The sequence below is a fragment of the Copadichromis virginalis genome, linkage group LG23 (genome assembly GCF_057382275.1).
Source record: "Copadichromis virginalis isolate Kocher_CV1m ecotype Utaka linkage group LG23, C_Virginalis_male_GT1.1, whole genome shotgun sequence".
Lineage (NCBI taxonomy): Eukaryota > Metazoa > Chordata > Actinopteri > Cichliformes > Cichlidae > Copadichromis > Copadichromis virginalis.
In genome coordinates, this window is record NC_140639.1 from 46358165 (window position 1) to 46379741 (window position 21577).

General features: G+C 42.4%; 1 protein-coding gene and 1 long non-coding RNA gene across 2 annotated transcripts; one reads left to right on the forward strand and one right to left on the reverse strand.

Annotated features, from left to right (window-relative positions):
• Positions 1–6858: 6858 nt before the first annotated feature.
• LOC146681796 (uncharacterized) lies at positions 6859–11290 on the reverse strand. Its single transcript, XR_014917947.1, has 2 exons — positions 10871–11290; positions 6859–8926 (listed from the first exon to the last, which is right to left on the reverse strand). It is a non-coding gene; the product is annotated as an uncharacterized LOC146681796 (long non-coding RNA).
• A 332-nt stretch (positions 11291–11622) lies between these two features.
• Positions 11623–14194, forward strand: LOC146681797 (uncharacterized). The gene has a single exon (XM_085448418.1). It carries the CDS (start codon positions 11784–11786, stop codon positions 14118–14120), a length of 2337 nt encoding a protein of 778 aa, XP_085304544.1. The 5' UTR covers positions 11623–11783; the 3' UTR covers positions 14121–14194.
• Positions 14195–21577: the final 7383 nt, after the last annotated feature.

Below are 21577 nucleotides of genomic sequence, written 5' to 3' on the forward strand. Positions count from 1 at the left end.
GCCAAACACCATTATAAAAAGAAGGTAGAAGAACACTTCTCCAACTCCAACCCCCGACGCATGTGGCAAGGACTCCAGACCATTACAGACTACAGGACCACCAAACCCTCCCCCGCATCCTCTGATGTCTCCTTCCTCAACGAGCTCAACAACTTTTATGCTCGTTTTGAGCGAGGGAACCCCACAACCACAACCAAAGCAGACATGACGCCAGACCACCAACCTCTGACTCTCTCCCCCACCGATGTAGGAGCGGTGCTGAGCAGGATCAATGTCCACAAGGCTGCAGGTCCCGATGGCATCCCCGGGCGTGTTCTCAGAGCGTGTTCTGGGGAGCTTGCAGGAGTGCTCACAGACATATTCAATCTGTCCTTGGCCCACGCTGTGGTACCGGCCTGCTTCAAATCCACCTCCATCGTCCCGATACCCAAAAACTCCAACCCATCTTGCCTCAATGACTACCGCCCAGTAGCACTCACCCCCATCATCACTAAGTGCTTAGAGCAGCTGGTCCTAGCACACTTCAAATCCTGTCTCCCCCCCACCCTGGACCCCCACCAATTCGCATACCGCCAGAACAGGAGCACAGAGGATGCAGTCTCCATCGCACTGCACTCTGTCCTCTCACACCTGGACAACAACAACACCTACGCCAGAATGCTGTTTATAGACTTCAGTTCAGCATTCAATACAATCCACCCCTCACAACTCATCAAGAAACTGACAGACCTGGGCATCAGTTCCCTCATCTGCAAATGGTTACTGGACTTCCTGACCAACCGCCCCCAACATGTCCGGCTGGATAACCACTGCTCATCTACCATCACAATGAACACCGGTGTACCACAAGGCTGTGTGATGAGCCCTTTCCTCTACTCCCTCTTCACCCACGACTGCAGACCTGCTGATGGTTCCAACACCATCATTAAGTTTGCAGATGACACCACGGTGATTGGCCTCATCAGTGACAACGATGAGGCCGCCTACAGGGAGGAAGTGGATCGTCTGGCTGAGTGGTGCGACAGAAACAACCTGCTGCTTAACACCGAGAAGACCAAGGAGCTCATCGTGGACTACAGGAGGAATGCTGACCCACATCCACCCATCCACATTAAGGGGACGGCTGTGGAGCGTGTGAGCAGCTTCAAGTTCCTGGGAGTCCACATCTCCGAGGATCTCACCTGGACGACCAACTGCTCCAAGCTGGTCAAGAAGGCTCATCAGCGCCTCTTCTTCTTGAGGACTCTGAGGAAGAACCACCTGTCCTCAGACATCCTGGTGAACTTCTATCGCTGCACCATCGAGAGCATCCTGACCAACTGTATAACAGTCTGGTACGGGAACTGCTCTGCCTCGGACCGGAAGGCGTTGCAGAGGGTCGTGAAAACTGCCCAGCGCATCGCCGGAGCACCACTTCCTGCCATAAAAGACATCTACAGGAAGCGGTGTCTGAAAAGGGCTGGGAAAATCATCAAAGACCCCAGTCACCCATCACATGGACTCTTCACCCTCCTGCCCTCTGGGAGGCGCTACAGGAGCCTCCGGACTAAGACCACCAGGTACCGGAACAGCTTCTTCCCCACAGCTGTCAGACTCCTGAACTCTGCCTCCTGACATCTGACCCACGTTAACATATGGACTGAACATACACACACCCACAATGGACAACTGTACCCTCAAACACACAATAATAACATGGACTGAACCACCACTCACAACCACTAGCACTTTATATAGCCTCTGTAGAAACTATCTACACCCTCACTTATCTTAACTGCACTACTGTATAGCTCTGTGTAAATAATCATTCTGTACATTCGATAATCTTTAACCCTACAACTGTTTACAACTTGCATAGTTCACATTTCTGTATAGCTGTATATCTCAGATTTCTGTAAAGTTATTTATTTCATATTCTGTATAGTTTTTCATATTTATATCCTGTTCATAGCCTGTACATAGCTTGTACTCACTACAGCCTGTACATACTTATAGTTATAGAATATTCACAACATACTTCATACCGTGTACATTATAACATACCATAATAGACCCATTTCTGTAATATACTTACATATCTATACTATTGCTAATATATATTGTAATATATCTATATCACTAAAGCACTTCTGGATGGATGCAAACTGCATTTCGTTGCCCTGTACCTGTGCATGTGCAATGACAATAAAGTTGAATTCTATTCTATTCTATTCTATTCTATATAACATGTGCTAAATTAACATTCACTGAGCCAGCCACTTGTTTGCATGAGATCTGAGACACTGGAAGCAGTAAAACAGCTTGTAACATGTTGTTATGTTTGATTCAGGTGGACTAAAGAGTCTAATATGGGTAAACTATTAATGATATCAATAAATGAAAGACTGCAGTCCACTTTAGCTAACTAAAGATCCAGAGGAGGCAGAGCATTAACAAGAACACTGTCAGTGTCTGTGTGTCATGGTTCTGGGTCTTTGTCCCAGTGTTTTGTGTTGGTGGACTTTTGAATGTTGCTTCATCATTATTGTTGTGTTCTTATACTGACTGAAGTTTCCTAGTTTACTTTTCCTGCATTCGTGAATTTTCTGATTATTGTTTTTTCTGTGTCTCCTGTGGATGTCAGTCTTGTTGTCACGTAATGTCTGTCATAGAGTTCGTCTCTGTGTTCTGTCCTCGGCGTCCCCTTAGTGTCCCCAGCCCGTCTTGTGTCTCCCTCTCTTTGTGTCTTAGTGCTGTCTCTGGGTTTTTGTCTCCTTTACCTGTTTCCAGTGTCCCTCTCTTTGTGTGTTGTCCTTGTCTCCTCAGTCCGTCGTGTGTTCCCATGTTTGTTTATTTCCATCCTAGTGTCAAGCTCATGTGTCCTTATCTCAGTCTCTGTGTTCGTGCTACTTCTTGTCTTATTTTGATAATCCTAGTCTGTGTTCCCATGTTTGTCCACTCCCGGATCACCCCTCAGTGTATATACTGTATCTGTTTTCCTCTGTCCTTTGTCAGAGTGTCTGTTCACCTACCCCCTGTGTCTCCATATTCCCAGTGTTCAAGGTTTCCGAGTGTTTTCCCAGTTTAGGTTTTCATGGTTGGTTCTGTTTGCTACTCAGCCAGAATAAACAGCTCGCTCTTTTTAAAAGTAGGCTCCAGAATGGATGATGGCATGTTCGCATGTCTTTATGCAACACTGAGTGTGCTGAACTAAAGGTAGGCCTAGTTTCATTTTCATGGTCATTATTATCAAGACAATGATTACGCCTTATTCTGATTATTTCTCCCTTTTGGAGGTGTAACGTTTACATGAGGGGTGTAGGAACATTTCCCCCTAAATATTTTTAGATACATTTTTGTTGAAGTCACAGTTTTTGTCGTATTGATGATGCAGCTAGAACAAGTGCTTTTAAATAAAAGAATAACCATTCAAAGTGCTCAGTGGTGAAACTGTAACTCTTTCAGAGTTTGACAGCTGGACAAGTGATGCCGTATTTAAAGAAACATGAGATGAGTGCAGCACATTATCTGAACAGAGATCATTCAATGAGCAAGAATAAACACTGAAAGAGAAACACTTCACTGTTGATTATCATATGAAGTCTAATGAAAGCTGTTAATCTGTTAATATCCTGTTAATCTGCAAATACAGAACATGCGACTTTAAAGCATCCAGCAAAGTGATAACTGTCCTCTGCCCACTAAGTAGTGACTCTACAAAAGATTATTTTCAATATCATCTTTATATTATATTTATATTATATTTAGTTATTCTCCAGCGCAACAATGTAAGGAGCTCTGTGATTGGTTAGGAAAGGACAGACTGGCCACCTGGATTTTTCTTCACTGCACATTGATCCATAGCTTTGCTCTGTAAAGGCTAACAAAGTGCTTTTGCTTTACAAAGACATTCAGCGTCGGTATTCACTCTTTTAAAATGCCACTGAACACTGGAGTGAAATGGAGCCCTGATCCTCAGAGTTTTATTGTTGCTAACATTTCTTATAGATAGCACAGATAGTGCCCCACTGCAGTAATCACTCATGTCTAGATATTCCTGTCAAAAAGGAGTTTTTCCTCCCCACTGTAACATGGCAAACATAGCAAACGGATAAACCAGCTGAAGCTTCAGACAGCCGTCAGACAGTGAAACACTGCCATCTGCTGGACTCCAATAACAAAGACGCTGCTTTGACGGGTGAGGGAGTTTCAACAAGTCTGCAACGACTCAAGCATCAAACTACAGAACTATTATAGCGGACATGGTGCTCTAATGACTGCTTCATTAACGCAGGTCAGAAAGGATCAAACATATCAATAAATTATAAAACACAAAACGTCTCTTATTGCCCAGGGCTCAGGAAGTGAGTGTGTTCCTTATAGCCTATTAAACCTTAGCAGGTTATTTTGATGTGTTACAGATGAAACAGCTATCCAGTAACATTCAGCTACAAAAATGCTTTTTTATAATTACTTTTTTACAGCTTCGCACTTTTACACAAGTTTTATCATCAGTGTCACAATGGCTGCTGCTAAAATTGAGTACAAGATATTTGTTGGCCTGATTAAAGGTCTTGATGCGTGCTCAATCATCCAGGGAAGTAAATCTCCAAAAGTTGATCCTGTTCTTCTGGACGTAGCGTTTTCAGTCAGAGAAACCAGCCGACTGAAGGAACAATGGGCTGGGAGGTCAGTTCCTTAATCATGATTATGCAAATTCTCATGACCATTGATCAACAACCACTGATCAATGGTCTTGAGTACCATTCACAGAGAGTTGGAGAACGGCTGCAATCACAGCATTGTAAGATGGTGACAGATGTACCCTTAGGCCCCCTCCTTGATTCAGAGAGGGTCTTTCCCTTTTCACGTAAATGGCCTCCTTGACTCCGCCCTCAAACCAGCGTTCATTGCAGTTATTGTTGACAATCACATTGTATCGTGTAACCATCCAGCTCACATATTCAATGTAAATGATTTGTTGAACTCAAGACATGATGAATGTTCCTGCATTAAAACACATCCAGCCTAGTGTTCTCACTCTCCCTAAATGGATCTGTTACATTAGTGATATGTGGGAGTTGTGTTTCAGTCTTTTCCACATGAGGACATTTACATTTAGTTTTTGCTTTACTGATGAGTGGCTGGTTAACCTGCAGTGGTTGAAGTATGTGTCGGTCGTCTGGAAGAGTAGGTGTAGAAGACGTCTTTAATGAATGTAATGCTCTGAAGGTGTCAGTGATTACTGTGAATTCATTATAAAAGTGGATTTCAGTGAATAAAGACAGGCCCTCATGGTGAAGCTCAGGAGTCCATAAAGTGTAACAGGAGAGCTGTGTCATACTTTCAGAGATTTTACATGAGCCAGTCTTTCAAAAAATACATAAATAAATAATTCATTCATTCATCCACAGGAAACACAATGCTCATATCTGAAAGTAAACTCTGATATATATCCCCGACTAGAGTTAGTACTAAATAAAGGATCGCCCCAAAATGACTAAATATATAAAGACACTCTCCAGAAGAAGTTAAAGGGATTTTATTTATTGTACAAGCAATATCTTCATAAGAATGACAAATTCTGCAGACATATTACCTTCTTACTGAACCTGAATAACTCACACACAGACGTGTCTGCTGCTTATCTTTGTTCAAACATGATGTTTTATCTTCTCTTCAAAACACATTACTCATCTTTCTGGCATCGTGTTACATGAAAACACCTGCATTCTACCTGTGTCATTGTACCACAAAGACAATGATTGCAACACTGTGCTTGCAAAATAGAAGAAATAAGACGACCAGCAAATACATAAAAGATGGTAAAAGTGATTCCATCTTTGTGTCTCCTCCCATTGTTTCCCCAGTCTGTCTAGTTCCCATATTCCCAGGACACCGCTGGACAACAAGTGGGTATTCCAAGACTGAGAGACAGCCAGAGTTGGCAAAAGATCAGACATTCTTAAGTAGAAGTAAAAATACTATTGTTCCAGTGAAAGTTAAAGTACTGATTCAACTTCATTACTCAGCTAAAGCAAAAAAGTACAGGCTCGAAGCGCTTACAGAGAAAAGCATACAACAGAATGCTGATCGCGGCAGTAACACACACTTGGAGGAGAGGCTCCAGCCGTCCATTCCAGCCCTATCCCTAACATTAACTCTAACCATAACTTTAACCTTAACCCTATCAGGTCTTGTTTTACAAAGCGATTCATGATCAGAACAAAAAACACATTTACACATACCGATGATTTGTCACATAGCATCGTTACCTGTTGGGATGAGAACGTGTTGTTTCCAGAACACCACAAATTGGGGTGTCTGTAGCTCAGGTAGAGCAGGAAACCTACTAATCAGAAAGTTGCTGGTTCAATCCCCGCCTGCTCCAGCCTGCATGCCAAATATCCTTGGGCAAGATGCTAACCCCAAGTTGCTCTCCGATGCATCCATCGGGAGGATGAATGCGTATTAATGTTAGATAGAAAGCACTTACAGAGAAAAAGCATAGAAAAAAGTGAGTGCATGAATGAGGCAAGTTGTAGAGAGTAGAAAGGTTTTATACAAGAACCAGTTCATTTACCGTTATATTTTAGTTTTATTTTCAGTTCTGTACTTTTTACATGTAATATTGATTCATTAGATTGACTACATGTATTAGACCTAACTTGCTGACAGCAAATTTAAACGACCGTAATAATTTATTTTCAGCGTCTGAAATATTTATTTAGTTTGTTTTTTGTTTTCTTTTTGGCTCCTGATATTAGTCAACTACTATTTGTCAATGTTGAACTAATAATGAATCTAAGAACAGCTATTTGTCACGGTTGGCCAGCGTCAACCGTGGGGATGTGAGGAAGGAGGAGCCAGGCACGGAGCTCTGAATGCAAGCAGTGCGTTTATTTACAGTGAATGGAAAATAACAATAAATCCGCAGTGCGTTCCCGACTCCCGTGAAATGTCCTCTTCCCAGTGCTAGTGTTCCTTGTCTCCGCTCCTCAGTGTCTGAGCACCCCGTGCTCGCTGCCCTCTCGTCTCCACGCTTCTCCTGGGGAGATAACAAACAGGCAGCCGTAAGACACATACAATGCGGCAGACTATCCGTACTGACTGGCCGAGAGACTAACGTGAAGTCACGCAATGATCCAGCGTCAGAGAGAGCGCCACCGCATTCTTAAGTAGCTCCTCCGACAAGGCTTGATCAGCTGTGTGATGGTCTTCAGGTGTGGCCAACCACCTGGCAGGGCCACACCCACCAGGCCTGAAGGTGCCTGTAAACAGGTGCTCTCAGAAACGCCGGCATCCACACACACACACACACACACACACACACACACACACACACACACACACACACACACAAGCAGGGAGAAGGAGGGACAGCACACCAAAAACACACATGTCCATAACTGCTGGGTCGTTTAGACTCCTGAGCTGTGCACGAGGGGTCGACCACCCACTGGAAGGCCGGGCACTCGTTTTCAACCGTAATATACCTGATGTGCTCAGGTAACCTGTAGCGCCATGAAACCTCTGTCACACCAGGGCGCATAAAAAATGATGCTTTAAGAGACTGATGGGATCGGGCAGCAGGGAAAACATCCACAAAATGCTACTTTCAGTTTTTAAGTAGAGTCATTACATGCTTGTTAAAAGCAAACTCTCATATAGTTTTTAATGTGCTTCTTTCATTACAATGACTAGATAAAGAATGTGGCACTGTCTCTATTTAACACTGGCTACCCCAAAATGTTTCCAAACCTTCAACCGTAACTTTCACTGAGAGATTTTTAGATACGGTTATTGAAGCTGTGGGGTTAATTTTTTAAGTAACACGAGACGAGAGGCAGCAGCATACACACAGAGCATCAGTGATAGAAAGCTAGGCTAACATAGGGTAGCTACCTGTTCAAGGAGAAACATGTATAGGCCCATCTCAAGTGCCAGTGAACATCTAAATGATTCAGGGAAGACTTTGGAGAAAGTGCTGTGGGGAGATGAAACGAAATTATGTGGCTTTAACTGACCTTTTGAAATAGGAGTGTGATGCAAAAAATAGCATCCCTGCAGTCAAGCAGAGAGATGGAAACATTATGATGTGAGCTACAGGACGACTTAGTCGGGGTTCCAAGCAGTCAGGAAATGTGACATCGTCAGACTGCAGGCCACGGATTGGCTTGTCAGTCGCGGCACTCAATGAGTCATGAGACGGTGTCTTTCACTAAAATCAAAACTGCAGTTTTTTTAAAACCCTGCAACAAGGCAAATAGCTGCACAACACCGTGGTTTCCAAGTGTGACAAAAAGCCACAGATACATCATCGCTGCGACGTCTTCCTTTGTTGTGGCATTCGTGTTGCTCATAAATGACAACATGGACATCGGGCCGCACTCAGACGAGGACCCGGTGCATCGTCTGTCTCATCTCAGCCAGTTTACTTACAAACTCTTTAAGTTTGAATTTTAAAGCCAACAATGTGCACAGGGCAGTGATATTTCAAATGAAGGTAAACTATTCCAATCTCTGCAGCCCCAATTGTGTATCACACACACACTAAGTTCTCCTCCTGCCTTCAGCCCAACCGTTGAGCGCGATGACAAATAGAGCCGCAGAATTTTGCTGCTGTGTAATTAAATTGAGACGTGGGGTCAAAATTCCCACCTAGATTGAGTGAGATGAAATAGAAATCGGCTCTCCTCTAACTGACTTTATAGAAATAATTACATCAGCTGCATTTATAACTGTTATTAAATAACAGCAGCACACGAGAACTAAAGTGTAATCCCAGCACATTTCGCTTCGCTTGCACTGATTCTTTAGAGATGACGACCGTGGTGGGTAATTAAGGGCAAACAATATACAAGTGGCGTGAAAAATGGAGGCTGCATTACCTTTCCAAAGCTTCCTTTCCCGATGGCCCGCAGTATCTGGAAGTGGTCAAAGTTTACTGTGGAGAAAATGAGAAGCAGTTAGTGAGAACGTGTCAGTTTGAGCTGAGCTATAAAACAGGGAACATGACATGTACAGCACTGTGCAAAAGTCTTGAGCCATCCCTCATTTGCTTCCAGGGATCCGGACTTCCCTGTAATCTTTAAAGTGGTATTAAGGAATAGCTCTCCAGGCTTTTTAAAGTGTTTCTGATTTTTAATCCAGGGCTTGTATTTGACCACTTTTTGTCTGTTAAGACCCTTCACACTAATCTCTGAAACATTCAAACATAAACAGACACCTAAGTCACGGAAAGGACCAGAAAACTTAACAAAGAACCAATTTTAAATTGTATCTGTACACATTTACTTGCAGCCTATTGCAAAAAAACAAAACCCCACATCATTTGTTCTCACTTCTTTAGTTGAAGAATGCAGTTAATAACACCGTTAACACAGACTGACCTGGCAAAACACGAAAAAATAAGGGGGTGGTTCAAGACTTTTGCTCGGTACTGTATGACAAATGCAAATGTGCACTTCACAATGTATCGCTGCACTTCGGCAGTACTGTGCAGATTAAATGTTTTTTCCTTCCCGATGCATGTGAAAGGTTAAGACTTACATCTCCAAATGTACTGGAACTGATTTGAACCAGAGGACTCAGCCACACTGTTACTATGTACTGCATAAACACGTTTACCGATGAAGGTAAATCAGACGCTGTCCTGACTGTGTGGCTAAATTTTGTGCTGAAAGCATCAAATCAATTGAATATGATTAACTTGCTATGAGAGGTTTTTACTCCAAGTGTGACTTTTTCTGGCTTCATACACCTTTCAGGGTCAAATTCAAGCACTTTGTAAGCACGTTTAATGTCTATTTTCAACATTTTCCAGCACATTACCATAAAAAGGATGCATATTTCACTTCGCATCACCTGAGTAAGACCACGTGAAAGGCCAAATGAATAAGTCTTCTCATCAGATATTGATGCTTCTTTCTTATGTGACACAAAAAACAGGAGGAGACAGATCTTTGCTTGTGTTGTTTTTTAAGTTCATTCATTCAAAACTAACTGTAAGACGCTTAACTACATTGCAGTCTGTGTTATTGTTGTAGACCTAATTATCACCTTTAAAGTGTTTGTGCTAATAACATCATGTAGAGTAAGACAGGCATAGAGAACAGCACTGACTGGGAGAGGCTTTGAACAGATGACATACTCAGATCAATTCAACACTTTAGACTTTAAAAATGCACAAGCGTCTTTCAAAAACCCATTTATTTAATCTATCATCATTGATATTATTATGTACAGTTAGAATGTACTGTTCATCTCCCTTAAATAAACAGGCAGCCTTAAAGTGTGAAATAGTCACTTGTCTACTGTCTCAGTGGCTGATAGTGCCCCACAGGCCTCAATGTCAGCTCGAAGCCATTATGTTTCAATTGTTTAATGATAAACAGATTTTGAATGAAAGCCAGGAAACTTCGCTAGCACAAAAAGTGCCTATTCTTTCTTCCCATATGGTTCAGTCATATTACCGTCATTTCCCCCTAAGCTGTTCCCAAAGACACCAGGTTAATACTTGAAAAGGCTGCAGCGATACACAAAAATATCATCAATATTCTGTTTACTTGGTGACAACGTCGCTTTTAGCCTTCAATCAGAAAGCCTGACGTTGGCTAGTTAAGCATCGGGCTAACGTTTAACGCTTTCACTTGAGGGAAGTAACTCGTATTACTGCTACTGCTGTGTAATCTTGGTTCAATTCACAGCATATTCTACAAGTTACCCTGCAATAACTAACTGTTAGAATAGCGCCACCGTATTGTATCGCACTGAGTGCACTTCAATCCTTTATCCCGCGAGTTTGCTAGCTAGCAAAATAATAATACCAATTTTAAACAAATAACATGTGTAACGTACACACTCGAGAAAATTATTTACTAGTACTTACGCAACTCCCCCGTTGTGAAAACGTACAAATCCTTCTTGTATTTTTCGTTTTCCAGCAAACACTCATTAAAACGGCCTCCAGGCACATTAGCGCACTCACCCCCGACTGATCAGGGAGGGGGTGGGGGGTCACACATTGAAACAGACTAACGTGCAGAGGTACAGCCCAGGCAGAGAAATGTTGCTTTTAGACTTTGCGACTCGTTTTATTTCTCTATCTGATAAGAAAACTATTCAATCAGATAGTTCTTTGTGGTGAATGAAATACGGTTACAGTTTCAAGAAGTTTTAAGCACCAAATCCGAAATCCAAGCACTGCAATATTAAAATCCAATTCAATTTCTTGTTTGCTCCGAAATCTACGACATGACTATATACAGAAAAGCTTGACATGGTATGCAAAAAAAATCCCGAAGACAATACAAATACAAATACATGAACAAAAAATGTTTTAACTGTCAGTTATGTCATTTAAAAATTTTCCAAAACTAACATTTTCTTTGATTGACTGATATTAAATTGATTAGGGTCAAGTTTAGTGTGAACAATATTACACAAACAAGCACGTGTGTGCGCATGCGCACATATTAGAATCCCTTCGATCGCTTCTCATATGTGCGCATGCACACATATTACAATCGCTTCGATCGCTTCTCATATGTGCGCATGCGCACATATTAGAATCGCTTCGATCGCTTGTGACGTGATAACTTTGCTTTGATCCTTTCTGATGTCATAACTTTGCTTTGATTCCAAAACCTATAAATAGGAGCGCTCACCTGTTACTTTATGCTTAACGGACGTTGACCTGCAGCAACTAAAACCCTTTTGAGAAGATTTGAGAGCAATTTACGAGAGAAACCAAAACAAGTTCAGTTTTGTTTCTCACCAATTCACAGCGCAAACTTTACACCATGTCAGCCAACCCATCCTTCGGCTCAGATGAGCTTGGAATATCTAAAGGGACCATTTTGGGAGATCACCACATGGTGGAGGCTTTCCTTGGAGAAGGAAGCTTTGGTGTTGTAACCAGATGTCGCGATACAAAAAACAACAAAACTGTTGCTGTTAAAGTCAACAAGAGCGACCCTGAAATTCTGCTCCAGGCAAAACTGGAAATTTTCATCCTGGAGCAGCTACGACGCTTGGATCCAGACAGGTGCAACATCGTCGAATGGAACGGCTATTTCCTCGATGGAGAGCGCATTTGCCTGAATTTTGAACTCCTCGACCAAAGCCTGTCAGACTACATAGGGGACCGGAATAACCGAGGTCTCCCAATGAGAGAAATCAGGCCAATTTTGCATCAGCTTGCAAATGCTCTATTCCACCTGGGTTCTGTGGGAATAGTGCATGCTGACCTCAAACCTGTCAACATCATGGTTGTGAACCGCAGTGAGTCTCAAGTCAGAGTCAAACTTATAGACTTTGGCATCGCATGTAACACCTCTGCAGTGATTCCTGGTGACTGTGTGGGGACAATTGGTTATTGTGCACCTGAGATTATGCTTGGCACTCCATATGATGAAGCAATTGACATGTGGTCTCTAGGGCTGGTAGCTGTGGAGCTTGCTACAGGGGTGCCTCTCTATCCTGGGGAAGACGATTATGACGTTTTGAAATTCATAATTGAAACCCAGGGTCAGCTACCAGATCATCTCCTAGAGTCTGGCTTGTACACTGACAGCTATTTCATCGAGGATAACCACAAGGAACAGCGCTGGACATTTAAGACCCCAGAACAATTTCAATACGAGACAGATTATCGATCCAAGGAAACTCGATCGATAAAACTTAAGTGTCTCGATGACCTCGAACAACTGCTGAAAGTTAGGCGAGGATCGGAAAATGGCCAAACATTATTTGTAAGGCTAATCAAAGAAATGTTGGCCTTGGATGCAAATCAGCGCATAACACCCTCAGAGGTTCTGAAGCATCCCTTTTTCGACCCTGGCCTCTCAAGGAGAACCCCCTGCACTGACATGAATAGTACAGGGGGAGAACTCCTTGTGCTCTCTCAGCAGCCTTCAAGCTGGAAAAGTCATGGATTGCAAAAATTCAGCTGCAGTTTCCAAAACTCAGTTGAATTTCCTCAAAAAGGAGACATCAACACCTCAGCCAACCCATCTGCCTCTGAAGATGATCTTCAAATAACGGAAGGGACCATTTTAGGAGATCACCACGTGGTAGAGGCCTTCCTTGGAGAAGGAGGCTTTGGTTTGGTAACCAGATGTCGCGATACAAAAAACAACAAAACCGTTGCTATTAAAGTCAACAAGAGCGACCCTGAAATTCTGCTCCAGGCAAAACTGGAAATTTTCATCCTGGAGCAGCTACGACGCTTGGATCCAGACAGGTGCAACATTGTGGAATGGAACGACTATTTCCTCGATGGACAGCGCATTTGCTTGAATTTCGAATTGCTCGACCAAAGCCTGTGGGACTACATTGGGGACCGGAATAACCGAGGTCTCCCAATGAGAGAACTCAGGCCAATTTTGCATCAGCTCGCAAATGCTCTGTTCCACCTGGGTTCTGTGGGAATAGTGCATGCTGACCTCAAACCTGGAAACATCATGGTTGTGAACCGCAGTGAGTCTCCCGTCAAAGTCAAACTCATAGACTTTGGCCTCGCATGTCCTGCTTCTGCAGTGATTCCTGGTGACTGTGTGGGGACAACTGGTTATTGTGCACCTGAGGTTATGCTTGGCATTCCATACGACGAAGCAATCGACATGTGGTCTCTGGGGCTGGTAGCTGTGGAGCTTGCTACAGGGGTGCCTCTCTATCCTGGGGAAGACGATTATGATGTTTTAAAATTCATAATTGAAACCCAGGGTCAGCTACCAGATCATCTCCTAGAGTCTGGCCTGTACACTGACTGCTACTTCATCGAGGATAACTACAACAAACAGCGCTGGACATTTAAGACCCAAGAACAATTTCAATACGAGACACATTATCGATCCAAGGAAACTCGATATATAAAACTTAAGTGTCTCGATGACCTCGAAAAACTGCTGAAAGTTAGGCGAGGACCGGAAAATGGCCAAACATTATTTGTAAGGCTAATCAAAGAAATGTTGGCCTTGGATGCAAATCAGCGCATAACACCCTCGGAGGTTCTGAAGCATCCCTTTTTCCACCCTGGCCTCTCAAGGAGAACCCCCTGCACTGACATGAATAGTACAGGGGGACAAAACCTTGTGCTCTCTCAGCAGCAATCATCGTTTGGGTGGCCAGAATTCTAGGGGAGCTAGAAATTCTTGTGGAAAAAAAGCCCAAAACAATAACATCAACAAAAAAAAGCAATGAATGTGGTCTTAAACTTTACTTAGTCCCCAAGGACCCCAAAGAGCTTTACACTACATTCAGTCATTCACACATTCACACACTGGTGATGGCAGCTACATTGTAGCCACAGCTGCCCTGGGGCGCACTGACAGAGGCGAGGCTGCCGGACACTGGCGCCACTGGGCCCTCTGACCACCACCAGTAGGCAACGGGTGAAGTGTCCTGCCCCGGGACACAACGACCGAGACTGTCGGAGGCGGGGCTCAATCTGGCAACCTTCCAATTACAGGATGAACTGCGAACTCTTGAGCCACGATTGACCTATATACACATATACTTTACAGTACTAGTCAGTGCTTACATACTAGTTCTTTTCCCTACTTTTTCATGCTTACTGGTACAAATGCCTGTTACTAGAGTTAAATGCTATCGATGTATTCTCACAGTTATGGAACTGTACAAATGCATACAAAATAACGCTCACGTAAACATAACTGTGCACTAGTTTGCCCTTATTGCTGCAGTTTGTTTCAAGTTGTTCTCTCTCTCTCTCTCACACACACACACACACACACACACACACACACACACACACACACACACACACACACACTATGTAACGTTTCAGCAAAAAAATACCGCCCCTCCCCCCCACAGTGACACCACCACCACTAGTCTGCACAGCTGACATAAGGCAGCATGGATCCATCCTTTCATGCTATTTATGCCAAATTCTGACCCGACCATCTGCATGTCAGAGCAGAAATCAAGACTCATCAGACCAGGCAACATTTATCCAATCTTCTCATGTCAAATTTTGAGAACTGTAGCTTCAATTTCCTGTTCTTAGCTGACCAAAACGCTCTTCTGCATTCTTTGGTTGCAACAAATGGTTGTATGAGCTACGGTTGCCTTCCTATCAGACATTTTTCTCTGACCGTTGACATCAATAAGGCAGTTTTTCCAAGAGAACTGCCTTTCACTGGATATTTTCTCTTTTTTGTCACCGAAAAGGGTGTCTGTGTTACTTCTTGTCTTATATATATTGTCTCTGTTTTCCTCTGTCCTTTGTCAGAGTGTCTGTTCACCTACCCCCTGTGTCTCCATATTCCCAGTGTTCAAGGTTTCCGAGTGTTTTCCCAGTTTAGGTTGTCATGGTTGGTTCTGTTTGCTACTCAGCCAGAATAAACAGCTCGCTCTTTTTAAAAGTAGGCTCCAGAATGGATGATGGCATGTTCGCATGTCTTTATGCAACACTGAGTGTGCTGAACTAAAGGTAGGCCTAGTTTCATTTTCATGGTCATTATTATCAGGACAATGATTACGCCTTATTCTGATTATTTCTCCCTTTTGGAGGTGTAACGTTTACATGAGGGGTGTAGGAACATTTCCCCCTAAATATTTTTAGATACATTTTTGTTGAAGTCACAGTTTTTGTCGTATTGATGATGCAGCTAGAATAAGTGCTTTTAAATAAAAGAATAACCATTCAAAGTGCTCAGTGGTGAAACTGTAACTCTTTCAGAGTTTGACAGCTGGACAAGTGTGAGGAGAAGTTGCTCTTTGTTGATGGTGGTCGATGCATTTAAAAACAGCCCAAAATAATAGTCCCATAGTCAGGGGGTCGCTGTGGTTAGGACAATTCCTGAATATTGATAATCTAGATTGGCAAAGCTTGCTGCGCATGTCACTTGAGTCATATTCATAGGTTTGCCATATAATATAGCATGCTGCGTTGTAGTAGGCATGTGTGAGCATATATATCTGTATCAGGCGTTGTTCATCCAGGGATGGATGTGGTCCTGTGTCACTTCGACCAGGTGTGAATTGTCATATGTCCATGTCCTTCTATACAAGTTGGCTTCTTGATCCATTAAGTGCATCAGAGTCCATGCTGTAAGCAGCAGGGCCAAGGTGGTAAACAGAATAATCTTCATGATGACCAGACACACCGATTTCTCTGGTGAGTAGACTACAGGTGAGAAGTAGAAGGCGGGATATACCCAATCAGCCCTCCCTTCACCTGTAGATCACCAAAGAGTCGGGGTGGTGGTGTCTTTTAGGTTATGCTGTCACTCACTTCCACTTTTTTGCAATGGCTCTGGTGGATCCAAAAGGGCCTCTCAGCGATTTTGCAAACTGTTGGCGTCATTAGGAGTACTTGGTATGGACCTTATCGCCTGGGTTTAATCTGCAAGAGACTCTTTGTTGTGCTCTGGTGGACATCTCTAAACACCATCATGAGTTCAGAATCAGAATCAGAAACTTTATTGTCATTGTCACGAGAACAACGAAATGAAGAATGGTCCCCGATCATTGCATCATCCCTAGCAATATCAAAATATAAATAAAACAATAAAATTCAATAAATAAAATAGATAGAATACTTAAAATACTAATAAGATGTAACAGTAAAACATTCACATACATTCCCACACACATGCTTCAGACCGTGCATAGATTAACACAAGAGTGGCGTGATGGACATTTTTTTTGTAGTATTCAGATGTGTTATTGCAGTTGGATAACAACTGTGTTTGAGTCTATTAGTCCTTGCTCTGATTGCCCTGTACCGTCTGCCTGAGGGCAACAGTTCGAACAGGGAGTGGCCAGGATGTGAGGTGTCTTTTATGATGTTTTGGGCCTTTTTAAAACAGTGGGCGTTGTGTAGAACGTCCAGTGTGGGGAGAGGGCAGCCAGTGATCTTTTGGGCGGTGTTAATGATCCCTTGGAGTGCTTTCCTCTGAGCCCCTGTGCAGCTAGTGTACCAAATACATATGCAGTAAGTTAGAACACTCTCAATGGTGGCTCTGTAGAAGGACACCAGCAGTCTCTGTGTGATGTTATTCCTCCTGAGAATTCTCAGGAAGTACAGTCTCTGTTGGGCCTTTTTCAGGCTTCAATTTCAACCCAATTATACTCCTCTGGGCTTCACCTTCCCACTGGCCCCTGTACCCTTCTCAAAGTGTCCTTTGTTGTCTTAAATCTCCAGCAAACACAATCTGTTTCTTCTCCGTTTCCTTTCAGTATTTTCCTTGTAGATTAAGTCCCAGCCAGGCAAAATATCACATTCAATGCCTTTAAACAGTTATGTCACACTGTTCTTACCAGCCTGCTGTTAATTCTTCAGGTTCACGATGCTCTGTTGGTCTTCATCAGGAGATTGACTGTCCTTTGAGCTTCTTCTCAGGATCGGGATAAGTGGGAGGTCAAGCTGTAAAATTTTAAGCCAAACTTTGGCTTGTTTTTTCCCAATTATGTTAAATCTATGGTTTTGCTGCTATGCTCAAAATTCTAGGTTGAGGAAAGTCCACCTTTATCTATTTGTGGCCTATATTAACACACTAAACCATACCATTAATATCATTTTCATGTCTTTTCTTAAAGCCTCCATTGCTTCATCTGGCTAGAGTCTGTCTCTTCTGTTTTTCTCTCTGGGTGCTCACTCCTTCTATAGGCATGCAAAGGTCCTGTCACACACACACTTCCTGTTACTCTCTTTTGTGTTTCTACAGGCTAATCAAACTCATTTTGCATTTACAATCTACAAACCCTTTGTAATTCTACTAACTTTTGATCTAACATGTAGCGTTATTTACACAATAATTTCATATTTTAATAAAATCCATGTATATGCATATCCATGTCCAAGAATAAACACTGAAAGAGAAACACTTCACTGTTGAGGTGTTGAGTTGCACAAACCACCTGCAACTCAACACCTCAAAGACCAAGGAACTGGTTGTGGACTTCGGGAGGTCTAGAGCAGGTCCACTGCCGGTTCAGATAGAGGGGGAGGAGGTGGTCAACAAGTACAAGTACCTCGGGCTGTGGGTGGACAATAAACTGGACTGGTCATGCAACACAGAGCACCTGTATAAAAAAGCCCAAAGCCGACTGTACTTCCTCAGGAGGCTGAGGTCTTTTAACATCTGCAGGAAGCTCCTGAGGATGTTTTACCAGTCAGTGGTTGCTGGAGTACTTTTCTATGCTGTGGTGTGCTGGGGGAGCAGCACAGCAAAGAAGGACTCACGCAGGCTGGAGAAACTGATCAGGAAGGCTAGCTCTGTGGTCGGCATGAAGCTGGACACTCTGGTGACAGTGGCAGAGAAAAGGACATTAAAGAAACTGATGGACATTATGAACAATGCTGCTCTGCACACGGCCATTAACAACCAGAAGAGTCTGTTCAGTGACAGGTTGCTTCTCCCCAAGACAAGAACTAACAGACTTAAAAACTCCTTTGTCCCACACGCCATCAAACTGTTTAACTCCTCTCTGGAGGGGAGAGGGAGGGGAGACAGGAGGACAAAGGAGGGGGGAACAACTAAGCTGTAGTGCCTCTTCACCTCACTGTGCAATACCTTTGTGCAATACTTTTGTTAATAGTCAATGGTGCAAATAGACCTCAATACTTGAAATGTGCAATTCACTTGTATTTTTATTTTTTATTCCTATTTATTCTATTTATCCCCTTCGTATATTTTATTTTTATTTATATTTGTCTCTGTATTTATATATGTGTGTGTATGTATGTATATATATAACATTCATTCTGTAACTGTAACTTCTGTCGGTGCTGTGCTTTTGGAAACCGAATTTCCCAGAGGAACCCACCCAAGGGATTAATAAAGTTCTATCTTATCTGATTATCATATGAAGTCTAATGAAAGCTGTTAATCTGTTAATATCCTGTTAATCTGCATACAGCAAATACAGAACATGCGACTTTAAAGCATCCAGCAAAGTGATAACTGTCCTCTGCCCACTAAGTAGTGACTCTACAAAAGATTATTTTCAATATCATCTTTATATTATATTTAGTTATTCTCCAGCGCAACAATGTAAGGAGCTCTGTGATTGGTTAGGAAAGGACAGACTGGCCACCTGGATTTTTCTTCACTGCACATTGATCCATAGCTTTGCTCTGTAAAGGCTAACAAAGTGCTTTTGCTTTACAAAGACATTCAGCGTCGGTATTCACTCTTTTAAAATGCCACTGAACACTGGAGTGAAATGGAGCCCTGATCCTCAGAGTTTTATTGTTGCTAACATTTCTTATAGATAGCACAGATAGTGCCCCACTGCAGTAATCACTCATGTCTAGATATTCCTGTTAAAAAGGAGTTTTTCCTCCCCACTGTAACATGGCAAACATAGCAAACGGATAATCCAGCTGAAGCTTCAGACAGCCGTCAGACAGTGAAACACTGCCATCTGCTGGACTCCAATAACAAAGACGCTGCTTTGACGGGTGAGGGAGTTTCAACAAGTCTGCAACGACTCAAGCATCAAACTACAGAACTATTATAGCGGACATGGTGCTCTAATGACTGCTTCATTAACGCAGGTCAGAAAGGATCAAACATATCAATAAATTATAAAACACAAAACGTCTCTTATTGCCCAGGGCTCAGGAAGTGAGTGTGTTCCTTATAGCCTATTAAACCTTAGCAGGTTATTTTGATGTGTTACAGATGAAACAGCTATCCAGTAACATTCAGCTACAAAAATGCTTTTTTATAATTACTTTTTTACAGCTTCGTATTGTAAGATGGTGACAGATGTACCCTTAGGCCCCCTCCTTGATTCAGAGAGGGTCTTTCCCTTTTCACGTAAATGGCCTCCTTGACTCCGCCCTCAAACCAGCGTTCATTGCAGTTATTGTTGACAATCACATTGTATCGTGTAACCATCCAGCTCACATATTCAATGTAAATGATTTGTTGAACTCAAGACATGATGAATGTTCCTGCATTAAAACACATCCAGCCTAGTGTTCTCACTCTCCCTAAATGGATCTGTTACATTAGTGATATGTGGGAGTTGTGTTTCAGTCTTTTCCACATGAGGACATTTACATTTAGTTTTTGCTTTACTGATGAGTGGCTGGTTAACCTGCAGTGGTTGAAGTATGTGTCGGTCGTCTGGAAGAGTAGGTGTAGAAGACGTCTTTAATGAATGTAATGCTCTGAAGGTGTCAGTGATTACTGTGAATTCATTATAAAAGTGGATTTCAGTGAATAAAGACAGGCCCTCATGGTGAAGCTCAGGAGTCCATAAAGTGTAACAGGAGAGCTGTGTCATACTTTCAGAGATTTTACATGAGCCAGTCTTTCAAAAAATACATAAATAAATAATTCATTCATTCATCCACAGAAAACACAATGCTCATATCTGAAAGTAAACTCTGATATATATCCCCGACTAGCGTTACTACTAAATAAAGCCTAAATAAATGACTAAATATATAAAGACACTCTCCAGAAGAAGAAGTTAAAGGGATTTTATTTATTGTACAAGCAATATCTTCATAAGAATTACAAATTCTGCAGACATATTACCTTCTTACTGAACCTGAATAACTCACACACAGACGTGTCTGCTGCTTATCTTTGTTCAAACATGATGTTTTATCTTCTCTTCAAAACACATTACTCATCTTTCTGGCATCGTGTTACATGAAAACACCTGCATTCTACCTGTGTCATTGTACCACAAAGACAATGATTGCAACACTGTGCTTGCAAAATAGAAGAAATAAGACGACCAGCAAATACATCAAAGATGGTAAAAGTGATTCCATCTTTGTGTCTCCTCCCATTGTTTCCCCAGTCTGTCTAGTTCCCATATTCCCAGGACACCGCTGGACAACAAGTGGGTATTCCAAGACTGAGAGACAGCCAGAGTTGGCAAAAGATCAGACATTCTTAAGTAGAAGTAAAAATACTATTGTTCCAGTGAAAGTTAAAGTACTGATTCAACTTCATTACTCAGCTAAAGCAAAAAAGTACAGGCTCGAAGCGCTTACAGAGAAAAAGCATACAACAGAATGCTGATCGCGGCAGTAACACACACTTGGAGGAGAGGCTCCAGCCGTCCATTCCAGCCCTATCCCTAACATTAACTCTAACCATAACTTTAACCTTAACCCTATCAGGTCTTGTTTTACAAAGCGATTCATGATTAGAACAAAAAACACATTTACACATACCGATGATTTGTCACATAGCATCGTTACCTGTTGGGATGAGAACGTGTTGTTTCCAGAGCACCACAAATTGGGGTGTCTGTAGCTCAGGTAGAGCAGGAAACCTACTAATCAGAAAGTTGCTGGTTCAATCCCCGCCTGCTCCAGCCTGCATGCCAAATATCCTTGGGCAAGATGCTAACCCCAAGTTGCTCTCCGATGCATCCATCGGGAGGATGAATGCGTATTAATGTTAGATAGAAAGCACTTACAGAGAAAAAGCATAGAAAAAAGTGAGTGCATGAATGAGGCAAGTTGTAGAGAGTAGAAAGGTTTTATACAAGAACCAGTTCATTTACCGTTATATTTTAGTTTCATTTTCAGTTCTGCACTTTTTACATGTAATATTGATTCATTAGATTGACTACATGTATTAGACCTAAC

Coding starts and splice junctions, on each gene's coding strand:
- LOC146681797 (XM_085448418.1), top strand. CDS start 11,784: ATGTCAGCCAACCCATCCTTCGGCTCAGATGAGCTTGGAATATCTAAA.